At 36.6% G+C, this 14871-nt stretch overlaps 1 protein-coding gene across 5 annotated transcripts in view; it reads right to left on the bottom strand.

The window, feature by feature from the left end:
• Window positions 1-14871, bottom strand: part of grh (grainy head) — a 603835-nt gene that overhangs the window by 571277 nt on the left and 17687 nt on the right. The window contains exon 1 of one of the 5 annotated variants that reach the window (XM_081754671.1): window positions 3685-3835. The exons of the other annotated variants lie outside the window; for them this stretch is intronic. Within the exon in view, the coding sequence (XP_081610797.1) occupies window positions 3685-3740 (56 nt within the window). The 5' untranslated portion in view covers window positions 3741-3835. Of the gene's footprint in view, window positions 1-3684; window positions 3836-14871 lie in introns of those variants that run through there. 5 annotated transcript variants of the gene reach the window in all.

Raw genomic sequence — 14871 nt, forward strand, 5'->3', positions numbered from 1 at the left:
AATAAAAATAATAATAATAATAATAATAATAATAATAAAGAAATATCATCTAATAATAACAAGAAAGGTTGACAGTAGTCAACTAGAATTAATCCACTAAATTGAGGTTCTAGTGCGGCGTTTCCCAACCGGTGTGCCGCGGCACACTGGTGTGCCGCGAATGGTCCGCTGGTGTGCCGCGAGGAAACCGAAATAAAATTATTAATTCATGGCAATCAAATTACAAAACATAGGGGAAAATGTATATTTGTATTTCACATTACTATGAACCTCCACTATGAATCTACAATTTTAATTTTTGTACTCGGTTACTTTTCTGTACATTTTTAATGTTAAAAAAAGTATTTGTTATCATTGTTATGACCATTATTGCTTCTTTATTGTTGCAGACTGTTCCGTAATATTCAGTCTTTTCGACAAAGCAAACATGCATGCAAATGTATTTTAAAAGTAAAACAGTTTTGTTTGTTCGTTTGTTATTAAGTGCTCTTCCTTCTTAGTGTAAGGTTGGATGCAGTTTTCGAAAAAGAAAGTGTATTTTTAAAAACCTGAGTCTTATATCTCATTGCAATTGTTTTCTGTTTTTAAATTAGAATGAAAAATAAGCATAATAATTTACTGCTTTCATCCAGCTTTCTTCTCTGTGAGATCAGCAATCACAGAAATAAATTACCATGGTATTTTATATTTACAAATAATTATAATAATATCTACATGAGTGTGCCGCGAGAATTCAAGTTACACCTGTAGTGTGCCGCGAGAATTCAAGTTACACCTGTAGTGTGCCGCAAGTTGAAAAAGGTTGGGAAACGCTGTTCTAGTGCAAAGTTATATGCATCTTCAGAATTAAAGAAATCTATGGGTATATGTGACTTTTTGTATAACTTAACCTGTAGAACAGAAAGTGTTGGAACTATTGACAGTCTAGGTCGTACTATATGAAAAAGATGTGTTTCGTGTTTGAATGGAATTCGGAAACACAACTTTGAAAGTAGCGTTTCAGACCTGAGTGGGCCATGTGTGAGTTTGTAGAGATATTTGAGATCACTGATTTTATGACGAGTGTCAAGTAGTTGAATATTTAATGTTCGTACCAGTTCGTGTTTTCTTATCGCACGGTGCGAGCTATTCTTAAACGTACTATTGCCAGGAAGAGGTTTAGAACTGAGTTTAGCCGATATAGGCTTGTGGGAACCATTTTATAAGAAACTATTACCTTGTAGAACGTTGCTAACGAAGCGAGGTTCCGTATTTCTGTTACTCTGTACAAAGGTCCTAGAAGACGAATCGAATACTTATAGCACCATACATGTTTAAATCATTTAGAACAACTGATAATCATTACGTTTTCATTGAACACTCATTAATAAGACATGGAATACATTTCTACGGTGTTATACAGTCAGTACCACATTCCATCCGCGTATGTACCCAAGTCACTCATATTACAGAGGCTGACCAAATAGAACACCTGAACCGTATTGGTTTGATCGAAGCTAGAATGAGATCCTCCCCTGGGATCGAACCCAGAATGCCAGTATGATTCTGAGAAAAGGAATGATTGCTTTTCTTTCAGTCAAAACAAGCCGTACTAGTGGTACAATTTTCATGTCTGCAGCTGTGGTTTTAAGATGGGACTCTGGTTCATGTAATTTTTGTGACCATCCATTTTGCAGATCTATGTAGGACCTCCCAATTAATCGTTCGCTCAAATATTGTATCGTATTTAATTTGGATATATCATTACGTCTTTAGCAGTTTATTGTCTGGATGATGCCAGGTACACTCATGTCCAAAATTATTGTCGCATGTCTATAAATATATTGTTGTAGGAATATAATTTGATAACGAATTCGCCCGGTATTTCTTATAACGTTAGTATATGTATAATCGGCAAAGACATGTATGTGGCAAATTTCATGTCAAAAGAGCAGTAAATAAGAACAATAAAACGAAAATAAAACTTTCTTGTCCATTTAGCAACATTTTGTTTTACTCACTCTAATTTTCGTATTTATAATTCTTTTCCTATGAAATTTACCACAAATATACATTTCCCGATTACACACATAGTATCAGTATTAAAAGTACTCTACAAAATCATTATCGAATTATATTCTTACAAGAAGATAGTTATAGATATGCGACAATCATTTTGGAAATGAGTGTACATCGTCCTGGTATCAAAAGCCTGTTTACGGTTTCATTTTATCTTTAAGCAGTGATAACTTCAGAAGATTGCTCCAGGGGAAAGGGATTGTTTTCAATACACTACTAAGGTGAAAATAAGTACTGCAAAAATACTAGGAATCGGTATTGAACACGACACGAGATATGACTCCAGGGGGAGGGATTTTGTAGCTCTGGGAAGGAATTTCTCCCACGGGTCACTTCCTGAAAACGTCCTTGTCTCTAAATATTTATTTCTTTACTCATCTTTCTTCTTTTGTTTTGTTTTATTTCAACAACATCACGAACATAGAAACATCAATTAACTTCTCATGCTCTTGAGTGGGACTCGAACTCACACCTCAGAGATTGCTCGACACCACAACATCAGCTAAAATTAAAATCTATTGATAGCTTTATTCCACATTTATGAACTATAGGCTAAAGGAGACGGATAATAGAAATGGTGGAATAAGAAGATAGGAGGAAACGAGAAAAAATTCTATGAAACCCAAGGACACAGGGGCGGATCCAGGCCGGACTTCTGGGGGGTCGGTCGGTAGTAATACTGCTACTTAGAGCTACTTATAAGAGCTCCAAACTTTTTATGGATGAGCTTATTTATGTATAAAATAAGAAAGTTTCCTCTTCTGGGGTGGGCGATTGCCCCCCCCTGGATCCGCCCCTGCAAGGACATGATGATGTTCGCCAGGAACTCATGTCACCTATTATTGATCCAGGGAGTCCTCGCACCAGAGGTGAAAACTCTACCCCTGAGCCTCGTGTCCTGAGGCTGCCAGAAGAGCAAATTGGTTAATTAGAATTGAATTCCCCTTTTTCACAGTGGCGGATCTAGGAGCTAATAACTAGGGGAAGGGGTAGCCAGAATCGAGACTATGATAGGTATATCACGAGTTTACTATAAACTTAATATATATATATATATATATATATATATATATATATATATATATATATATATATAAAATAGCTTCAATTATTTTTGTCACTCAAAAAACTGGGGGCCTTGGCCCCCTTAACCCCGGGCTAGATCCGCCACTGCCTTTTCAGCATCAAAATTATATGAGACATGGCCAGATGTTTAAGAGTATGGTCCGAATATGCCATACTCAAATCAAACTAGAGCAACGTGCAATGAAAGTTAACCACTGGGCCACGAAAGGGCACTTCATTAATGAAAACAGAACCAAATACACCTAGTTTCTCTCTCTTTACAATTTTTAATACAATAGTATTGCAACATTAAATACTTGATAGAACCATACAAGCAAATGGACCACATCTCTAAGTTTAAAAAAAAATCATTAGATACGTTTTCAAAGAGGTGTTTTCCATTAAGAAGTTGAGTAATTGCAAACTTTAGCGACTTCGCGACACATTCCTCTTAAGCTTCCAAAAGGCACAAACAACGTATCTGCATCACTAACTTCAAAAAGCAAGTTTAGAGCAAACAATGCTCGAAGTACACAATACAATTTAGTACAAATGCCTTACCTTGTAAGGTTTCCTGGCGTTATAACATCTGAAATAATAGAACAATACATGCGCATCCATTCACACGTAAGTGCGTCTTAGCCACAAATATATGTCAAACACAAGAAAGAAAAAAAAAAACTTCAAGCGAATCACTTAAAATTTTTAGTAAAAAGATTGCTGGAGTTAATCCACTGAATTCAACAACCAACAAATGGAAAAGATACTGTTACTAAGAATGAGTCGCTTGCATTTTCTTGTTGTAGTGTTTTCAAAGGACTAGAAACACTTTCTCTGAATCTAAGATTAGAAACATACCTGAGAACAAAAACTTTCCCTTGTCTATTTTCTTATGCAAGAGTGCTGTTAGAAAATTTCTCCTTCTGTGATGCTATGACAGTATCGAAACCCTTAGGTTAACGTTACATCCTTTTCTTCACTAGGCTATATATCAATATTAACTTAGCAGTTGTTTTCGTAGTATTGAGCCTCATGTTCGATCCCAGCTCATATCTGATTGGTTAGACAACCAACAGGAACTCTAGCGTTTCTTTGGTGTGAGCGATCCCGTGTTCGATTCCCGGTGGGGTCACTCGGTCGAAAAAGTGTAAACGCTTTTTCAGGCCAGTCACCCTGAATGAGGTTTTCCTCGTTCACACAAGGCAAATGGTGGGGTGGTACCTAACTTATAGGTCCCAGGCTGCTTCCTTCCTTCCCCAATCCTTTCTTCCTTCCCTTTCCCCGGATTGTGTGCTCGCCGAGGGATGTCATCCCTCAAATCGTTAAGGGGTAAATGGCCTTAGATGCCGAAAGCCCAGAAACCTAGCGTTTCTTTGTTTCTCACTTTTATTTTATTATTTGTATAATCATACAGTAATTCATTCTCGCTTCATCCTAACAAAAAGGAAATATATAATCTGAATATTGCTGGACATTCTCTAATAGCTCAAATATTACACTTCCATCTGACATCGGGAAGCACGGTGGCTCAGTAATAGCGCGTTTACCTCTGATGCATGGGGTCCTTGGTTCGATTTCCGTCCAAGTTAGTTTGTGGTGCGCAACATCGTGCCCGTTGGTTTTCTCGAGGTACTCCCGTTACCTCCCATTTTATCATTCCACCAATTCTTTCAGCGTCATTCACTTGCTTTAATCATCGTCCCCCTTACCCTAAGGGGACGTTAAACTCAAAGACTTCAAATTCACTACCATTTGACATCTAGGGGGGTTATTCAGGAGGGGGCAATTACCTTCCCCCTGAGTTATTACATATTAATAAATAATGCAGCAATAATTTACTAATGATTTTTAGTAAATTATACTTATTTCGGTGGAAAGTCTATCTCAACCAAAGCATCATGTCTGTGAGTTTTCTCGGGGTACTCCCGTTTTCTCCTATACTCTCATTCCACCGATTCTTCCATCATCATGCAATTGCCTTAATCACCCGTCTCCCTTAGCCTAAAGGGCATAATCATGGTACGTTAAACTGGAAGATTCGACCAAATCAAAGGCTAAAATAATGGAATCATGCCACTGCTTATATCTTCGCAACTTCATTACGCTCTCGATTTTCGTTCAAGGAAACCGAGTTCAATATTCAGTTAGGGTATCCTTGGTTTCGATTCCGTTAAATTATAGATTCGTCTCTCAAATAACAGCTGTGCTCACAAGATAGATTCCATTAGAAACAAACGAACAAAACAAAAAAATATTATAATAAACGTAAAGCGAAGAAGGCATCTATTAAAAAGCAAACGTTCCTGATCGCAAATATGTTCAGAGAACCGATTAAGGGACTGATGAAACATTTGTATTGAGTGTGATAGTCAAGGGCGCCGATTTCTCTGTAAATTTGCGGAGGGGGGCATTCAGATGCAGACGGCCCGGCATATATATGAGAATTTTAAGATAAATTGCATTCAAATTATGCAAAATATTGCATATTTACAAATGCAATGAGGGGGCTCACATGATCCTTGGGAACGGGGGGGACGAGCCCCCTGCCCTACCAGGATCGGCGCTCTTGGTGATAGTGTATGAATAGGAAACATGAATTTTAGAAAAAGGAAAAACGTATATTTGAAGCTTTGGAAATGGCGTAGAACAAACTCTATGGGACTGCGCGATAAGGAATAATTGGGTTAGAGTATTTTCTGAAAAGAATCTGACTTATCAGGAATGCGATAGAAGGCATAATAGAAGGTAAAACATAGAGGAAAATTGTAATAATAATAATACTGCTATTAAATAGATCAGTGGTTCTCAACGTGAACGTTCGTTCTTATTTCCAAAGGGGGTGTTGAAATAAAAAGGGCTGACAGACTTAAGGGGCCTTTGATGAAAGACGTCAGGGAAAATATATTAATGTAAGACAAATAATAAAAAAGAATTTCCTTTCACTTTATATATATCTACAGGTATATATATCAAATGTTCTACGTTCACCTCTGGTGCTTGGGGTCCCGGGTTCGATCCCAGCCCCTGCCAAGTGAACTTTGTGGTGGACAAACACCGTGTGCGTGGGTTTTCTCGGGGTTATCCCGTTTCCTCCCACTTTCTTCATTCCACCACTTCATTCATTAATCATCATCACCGTCTCCTTTAGCCTAACCGGCATAACCGTGGGACGTAAAACTCAAAGATTTCATTTTTTTTCAAATGTTCAAAAATGGCGCCCACAGACTACAGAGCATTATTCTACAAGTCAAAATAAAGCCATATATATAACTCTATGGCGTATGGAACCCGGAGGTTCAATGCCGCGTTCACAAAAGCTCTCCACTGACTTCTATCCTTAGCCAATTGGATCCAGTTTCTACTTTGTATTCTTATCTCTGCGAGATCCATCTTAATATTGTCCTCTCATCTGCGCTTAGGTCTTACTAATGGTCGTTTTCCAATTGGTCTTCCAGTCAAGAGTTCGAAAGCGTTTCTACTTTCTTCCATTCTAGCTACATGACCTGCCCACCTAAGCCTCCTAGACTTGATGGCCCTAACAATGTTGGGTAAATCATATAAATTGTGTAGTTCGTCGTTATGAAGTTTCCGCCATTCTCCATTCCCGTTTCTCTTGGGTCCGAATATTCGTCTTAGGATCTTGTTCTCAAATACTTTCAGTCTATGTTCTTTCCTCAGACTAAGCGACCATGTTTCGCAACCATACAGAACAACAGGCATGATTATCGTTTTGTATATTTTAAGCTTCAGATTCCTCGACAGAATTCGTGACGACAAGAGATTATGAACCGAATAGTAACTCGAATTCCCTGCTTTTAATCGACATTTAATTTCTTCGTGAATATGATTTTCCTCTGTTAATATTGATCCTAGATATTTGAAACTATCCACTTTATCAAAAGTATTATTTAATATTTTAACGCATCCATAATTTGCTGTATTACGGTCCCGACGCAGTTCCATGTATTTAGTTTTCTCTGCATTTACTTCGAAACCCATGTCCCTGCAAGCGTTTAATAAGATCTCTGCATTTCTTTCTATTGTTCTGCTTTTCGAGTCCTTGTCTGGAGACACAAATTGCACTATGTGGCAACGTCCAAATAAAGAACCATAGATTAGATCTATCAATTAATCAAATACTTATATCGATTCTTTCCAGATGGCAGCTAAAGTCGATATTGATTGACACTCGCATCACTTATTAGTGTACCAATCGATTCAACTGTTTGTTGATTCGTAGAGTAATGCAAATGGCTTCAAGTTCATCTTCGACAGTGCTACATTGTAAAATTTTGATTCCCCATAGCGGCAGAAGGAGGCGCCGGAGGTCATACCATCATATAATATTCTCGCTTTATTTTCGCCTGTATATACAGGCTTATTTTAAAACTGAAGCCTTTTTTTTTTCTTAGGCTGTTTCATTCAAGTCTTACGCTCAGTCTTGTGCATGGGAGGGTTGGGTTAAAATGATGGAGAGAGGGGAGGGCACTGAAGACAATCGAAGGCTTGGAAAGGTTGAAGACTCTGAATTAGATGATGCTAGAAAGGTAAATTCTTACGTCTAAACTAAGATATTATACAACGAAATCTTTCAATTTGACGTCCAATGGTTATCCTGCATAAGCTGAAGGAAGCGGTAATGATAAAAATGAACGAAATGATGGAATGAAGAAAGTGGATGAAACGGGAGAATCCAGGGAAAACCCATAAACATGATAGTTGTCCACCACAAATCCCACTTAGCGCGAAGTGTGTGCTCTACCACTGAGGCACCACGGCGCCCAACTAAAATATTAGTGGATCTTATGTAATTCATGGAAAGTCCTAACTTGAGTTACACAGAGAAAAATCCGTTCTCCGGACAGAGGTATATTGTACAAATATACGGTATCCTCTTGCTTACTATAGTAATCAGTACGGAGATTACGTTATCCGTATGCTACATAGGCACTGCCCTTAGATGTTACATCATGCCGTTGCAGGATGTCTGACATCTAACAGTTTTCCGTATATCACATGCATATACTTATGTTACCTTCGTCAGTTATATGTTATATACATCTAGGGATGCGCACGAGACAAGATTTGAGTCTGTCTCGTCTGGAAAATATGCTGTAAAAGTGATGTCTCGACTCGAAAAATATATATTTTTTCTATTGGAAGAGCTGTATCTCGACTCGAATTTTGTCAGGAAAATTCTGTCTCGACTCGTCTCGTGCGCATCCCTATACGTCCATTTGTATGTGAGATACTGACTGCCTACATTGTTTCATACGGAAAGTACGTATAGAAGGAACACTTATACAGAAAGTATTATAAAACATCCGTTTTCAGTTATACGTCTGCTGTACGTTAAGTCCAAAAACTACAGGAATTATGCATGTAACCTTTTTAAGTACGCCATCTACAATTTTTTTTCTCAGTGTAAATGATTTGTCTGTAATGGTATTCTGAAAATGAGCTATGATGCTTAGAGAAGAAAGTTAAAAAAAAAAAAATATTGGTTGGAAGCGAATGGTGCGCCCTCTACACATCCTCCAGTGGATGGTTTGCCGTAACTTTTCATGGGTGCAGCAGCATAATTTAATAAACTTTCTTCATTCTATATTAAACTACAAGGACCAAGGATGGCAAGCAAAGATAAAATATATTGTAAGAAAAAATCAAATCAGCACTTTCATTCATAATGAAAAGTCTAATCTTTGTGTGATGTAATGTGAGATAATCAGACACAATGAAAATGAATTGGAGAGATCGTGTTTCAATGTATGTATAAGAAATCCATGGAGAAGAATTGTCGTGCAGTTTGGACATTGAGAATTGGTTCGCCCTTCCTCAAAGGTAATCCACCCATCACGACTTTTTCAGTTCGCTTTAGCCGCCCCTCCTAACTCTTCGTAAGATCTCGAAGAGAATGACTCGGCAAGATTATCGTTGATGCAACGAAAGACTCTGTCTGTCTTTGAATGTGTATGTATGTGCGAGTGTGTGTGTGTTCGTCTGTGCTATGCTCTTATAATCTGGTTTCACAATGAAGCCACTTCCCCAATGGATAGTTGGTTATTTCATGGATTGTTCGTTGTTTTATTGGTGATCCCAAACAACTGCACTAAACGATACCAAAAAAAGAAACAAATGCTTGTTTTGGGGTTTGTTCTTTGTGCTGATTGGCGTCGAAAATAAAAAAGACAAACGAAAAAAACAACATAAAACTTGGCCGCCAAAGTTGGGAGATAAAACAATGGGCTGCCTTACTAACAAATATGCAACTAAAGAATGGTACGAAATGATTTCGGAGAATGGTTCTGTTGTGCTCGTACATGCATAGAATGCAGTTTGTCCTTTCTATGTGTAGGCAGATATTCTTTTTCAAATAGCAGTGGCGGATCGTCACTACCAAGACCTTAAAATAGAGAAAATACGCGTTTCTCTCAATCTATACTTTGGCTCCACTCTTTTCTTAACCCAAATAATATAGAGTTGATATACACACGATGCATTTCTTCTTCTTAATTTAAATTCCTCCGTTTGTGAGCAAGGGCGCCGATTTCTTTGGAAATTTGGGAGGGCCCATTCAGATGCAGAAGGCATATATGAGGATTTTAAAGACAAATTGCATTCAAATTATGTCAAATATTGTATATTCATAAATACAATGCAGGGGTTCACATGAGCTTTGGGGGAGGGGGGCTGGGATTGGCGCCCTTGTTTGTGAGGGAAAAAGTGTACTTAATGAAACTGAATTAGTTGGAGAGAATTAGTTGAATGCGAATGTGGGAGGACACAAGAGAACCTTGAGATATCTTACGAACATGATCTTTCTTGTCCATTATATACTCACATACACCGACTCAGGGACCCCTTAACACCAAAATTGATCGCTCTGCCACTGAGTCATTGTTCTCCCAAACGTAAGGTAAAATAAATCTAATACACTGTTCTCCCAAGACCAAAATAAATCTAATAAACACACGTATTTTTTAAAAAGAATTTCTTTCTGAGCTATAACCTGCGAGGAAAAATTCTAGAGGCTCTTTAGGTTCAAAAATTTGAAATGTATCTAAAGTTTTTTTTTTTTTTTAAAAAAAAAAAAGACTATTATCTTTTGAGTCTAACATTTCTTAAGTAATTGTTTGAAAGCAATACCAGTTAACTGTTAATTATAGTATAATTTGAATACTGATGAAATCTTAATGTTAGCTTATCTTTGCTTTAATATTTCCCCTCCACTAGATATCCTACTGTATTGTTATGGCCATATTCATGATTTGCAAAAATAGCCAAAAATTTATTTGCAAATACAACTTACTCTGTATCTCTTTTAAGTAGATTTTGTTTATAGGAAATGTAATTCTCTAGTTGGACCTGAAAAATGCATGTTCTAAACTCCTACGTTATGTTACGTCTGAAAGCAAGGGTACTTCAGTGATTCATTGGTAGGCGGTGTGGTGTAGTCAAGTATCCTGAGGCATTAGCCTAATGATCATGATGCGAAACTCACTGAAGGTTGGAGTCCCTCTGTAGAGTATTCTTAAATTTTTAACTGTTCTCAAAGTTTTTATGTTCTTGTCATGTTGAGTCTGGTAGTCCTGGACCTTGTAAAAAGAAATTAAAAGTTGGGAAGTATTAAAAAAGAAAACTGGTAAAGCAAAATCTGATGAAAGGGGCCCCTGATTCGACCCCAATCTATGTGACTGTGTGGTGAAAAATATCGTATCCGTAGGTATTTAACCATTTCCTCCAACATTCACATTCCATTAACTCTTATATAAGCATTCTTTCATTAATCACATATCTCCTTTACCCTGCAGAGCATAATCGTAGACGTAAAACTGGAAATTTCATTTTACTCCTAAAAGCACAACACATTTAACGTATTGTGAGGGAAATTTGCAAATCGTACGTAAGTTGGGTCCATCCTGTCTAATAATTTTACCAAATCTCCTAATCAGCGCCATATTAAACAATTTTGTCGCCACGGACCATTAGAAAATGCCGTCCCCTCAATATCAACGTTTGCCGCCAAATTTCTGCAATTTGCAGCCCCGAGCCATGGCTTATGTTTTATAAATGCGCCTCTCCTCCTAATACCTGTAGCTACAAGGTGCTGGCTATAAAGTAGGTGCAACCTTCGAAGACCCATCCATTTGGGGATAATTCAAATCCTTTAAAATTCGAAAATTAAAAAAAAAAAAAGTAGTTTTGACAGATGACAAAGAATATATTGCTATTCCAAAGGTGTTTTAAGGTAGAAGCGATAACGTAACAAGATTCAGAATTACCTTTGTATTTGACTTACTAAAGGTCTTATCAAACTTTGTATTCCAAGAAAGTACCATTATATTTGGAGCTGTCATAAAACATTTTGATTTATCACTCTTGGGCATTTTGTGTTCTTTGATTTCTGGTAACTAAATATAATTATTTACTATCCTGTAGGTAAGAAAGGGAAACGGTAAAATGATAAGAAAATATTCTGTTCTTTCAATTGCGTTTGAAAGAAAGTTCAAAAACCTTTCCTGCAGCTAATTACAGATTGTCTCCGCAAGCGCCACCAACAAGATTAGGATAGAAAAACCTTCTGTTTCTGAATTGGCTTGTGGGTGTATTATGCGTGTGTGCAGGGCCGGCGAGAGGGGAGGGCAGGAGGGGCCAGAGCCCTGGGGCCCACGGCTCCAAAGGGGGCCCGGCGGCCGAGGATAAAGAATTACTAAATGTTGTATATTTTTTACTCAGTTTGCTTCCAATCAGTGCGCTCTTTGTGTAACAATTTTTGTGTACTGTGGTCTTGCAAAGAAATGACAGGTGACCAGATCCAAGAACAAGCAGCTGCACTAATTCAGCGATAGCCAAAAGATTTAGGAGATGATCTTTCTGATGAACTGCATAGCCTGAAATTGATATATTCGGCCAATTTTGGTGAGAAAACGCTTTCACCATGGGATCTCCTAAATAACATTACAACTTTGAATCTAGAAACTTTATTTCCAAATCTGACAGTGGCCCTTCGTATATTCGCCACAATCCCTGCTACCGTTGTTAGTGCAGAGCGTTCTTTCTCTCTGTTAAATAGAGTAAAAAATGTTTTACTCTCTACAATGTGTCAACACAGATTATCAAGCTTAGGCTTGTTGGCAGTGGAGACAGAACTTAAGTGATCAAACTGGATTCTATCATTGATGAATTCGCCCTAAAAAAAAAAAAAAAAAAAAAAAAAAAAAAAAAAAAAAAAAAAAAAAAAAAAAAAGCCAGAAAGGGAATTTTGCTGTAACTATACGTAGAAAAGGATACATTGTAACTGTAACAGTTGTCTAGTAGTAATACATATAATAAATTTCTCCTACAGACAATTACTATTAATATCACATTATTAATCACAGTATAGTTAGTTTGAGCAATATTTCATTGAAGGAACTAAATTAGGCCTAATGCCTCATGTCTCTAGTTAAGGAAGACTAGCTGCATAGCTTACTTCTATATAATTATTTATAGCAACAATTTGTGCAAAGATATGCATAGTACAGGGTAGGTTGGATGGTTGAGAACATTTGCTTTCTCAACTTTTATTAACTATTTAATACTTTCTATTTGTATTTCCTTCACAATTAGTTTGTTTTGAGCATTTGATTGAGCATTAGGGGAGAACTTTTGCTATTACAAATATATAAGTTACTTTTTTTCCTATATTTTGATACCATTGTGTGTATATATATATATATATATATATATATATATATATATATATATATATATATATATATATATATATATATATATATATATATATATATATTATTCAGTTTAGTTTTGAAGCCTTCAAAAATCTTAGAACCAACAAGTATACGGTCTAAACAAAATCATAAATAGTGAATTAATGAAGTTTTTTTTCCAGCGAACAGTGAACATAGGTTCAGAGTTCTTATATTCAGTTATTTGGAGATATAGCAATACTGTTTAACATGTAAATTAAACGCATTAATGGTCTAATAAAGAGTTCAAAATAAGTTTTAATGTTCATTTTAGACTCATTTCATACACGTGGAAGTGCGTAAAAAGTCATAAGGAAACATGTAAGGGGCCCGGGATTGCTCAGCCCCGGGGCCCGCGATCGCTCTCGCCGGCCCTGCGTGTGTGTTCGAACAAGGTGATAGCAACAGTTAAAAAAGACAGTCATTTGTTTAGTTGTGAAGTCGAAAACAAAAGAAGTATGCATGTATGTATGTTTCTTCCTTTTTTTATTTTTTATTTTTATTTTTTTATCTATACAATCGCTGAGTAAATCATCGTTCTGTTTACAATGCTACATTACTGCCATCTGGGGACTGTTCTCCTACACGAAAACAGATAAACTCTTTGTGTGTTCTATTCTTACTAATGACTATTAAGCCAATTTACTGTGGCGTTTTTTTCAGAGGTTAGGTTCAGAACTATTTCAATATAGAAACTTATTTATATATTTTTTAGAAATTCAGTTTTATTTAAGTTAAAATAGCTTGATTCAACTATAAGAAGCAAAAAACGAAGTTTGTAGGATCTAAAAAAAAATGAGATGTGAAAATGTGTAGGATAAAACACATGTTAAAAATAAAAAGCTGAAAGCAAGTTGCTTGGAACAAGAATATTTGCTTCAACTATACGAGTACAAGTGTAAGTTTCCCAACTGTGAAAACAAACAGTCGAACGAAACTTTCAAGTCCAAACCTCAAAAGGTACACGGAAAGAAGGGGCTAAGCGACATTTTACACTTTTTTTTTTTCAGGAGAAACAATTTAAAATGTTGGTGGGCGCCTTCTTTCCTTGCATAGGGTGTAGCTGTTTTTCTTATGTAAGTTTCTCTGCAACGAGTCACTTTTTTCACAGTACTCATTGTGCATTCAGAAGTACAAACTAACACAAATAGGTGGGGTCCAATATCGGGTTCTTCGTAAAAATTGCAAAGAGCCCCCCTTTTTTCCTCCGTGTACCACAGCAGTTTGTCAAACACATTAGTAATATGTTAATAGATTATTGTATATATAGTATTACGGAATTTGAGGAATGCATTTGTAATCAATAAAATGTAAATAGCTGGTAAAAATTTGCGGGTAAAGTTCCGTAGACGACATACCTCCTTAGAGGATTCAAACATGGTAGCAGTACTCAACTAAACCTGCCATTACCTAATCTACTACTACTATCGCTACTGTTACTATTGCTATTGCTACTACGGATCTTCACCCAAATTTGAAAGATATAATTCAATAGAAGGCTTAACCCTAGTAATGGTAATAATGGGCTTTTTGTTTATCGTTATGTGGTAGTGCCATCAATGTAAATATGAAGTATAAATTGCAAATTGTGTTGCCTAACAGTTACAGTTTAACTGTTAGTAATAGTTTCAATTAGTTATTAACCAGAGGTGCCCACAAAGGGGGGCTATGACGCAAACTGCGTCATTGAAATATTTGGGGAGGGTAAAATCTATAGAAATATGTTTGAGGGGGTGTAAAAATTAATTGAAAAGATTTTTTTCATGGAAGAACACCTACGGATAGACAATTGAGGGGTGCGTCATGGACATAAGGGGGGAAGGCACCACTGTATTAATTGTCAGTTAGTAATAGAGTCATAGTTTCTTTTTTGTTACATTTCAATAATTTTTACAATTTAAGTACTATTCTGGACGAAGTCTATTGCAACTATGTTGTCTAATGACTAATAAAGTATTCTATTCTATTCTACCCTTCATATGGACCATTTCACGAAAAG

The sequence above is a fragment of the Thermobia domestica genome, chromosome 1 (assembly GCF_964235325.1).
Source record: "Thermobia domestica chromosome 1, izTheDome1.hap1.1, whole genome shotgun sequence".
NCBI lineage: Eukaryota > Metazoa > Arthropoda > Insecta > Zygentoma > Lepismatidae > Thermobia > Thermobia domestica.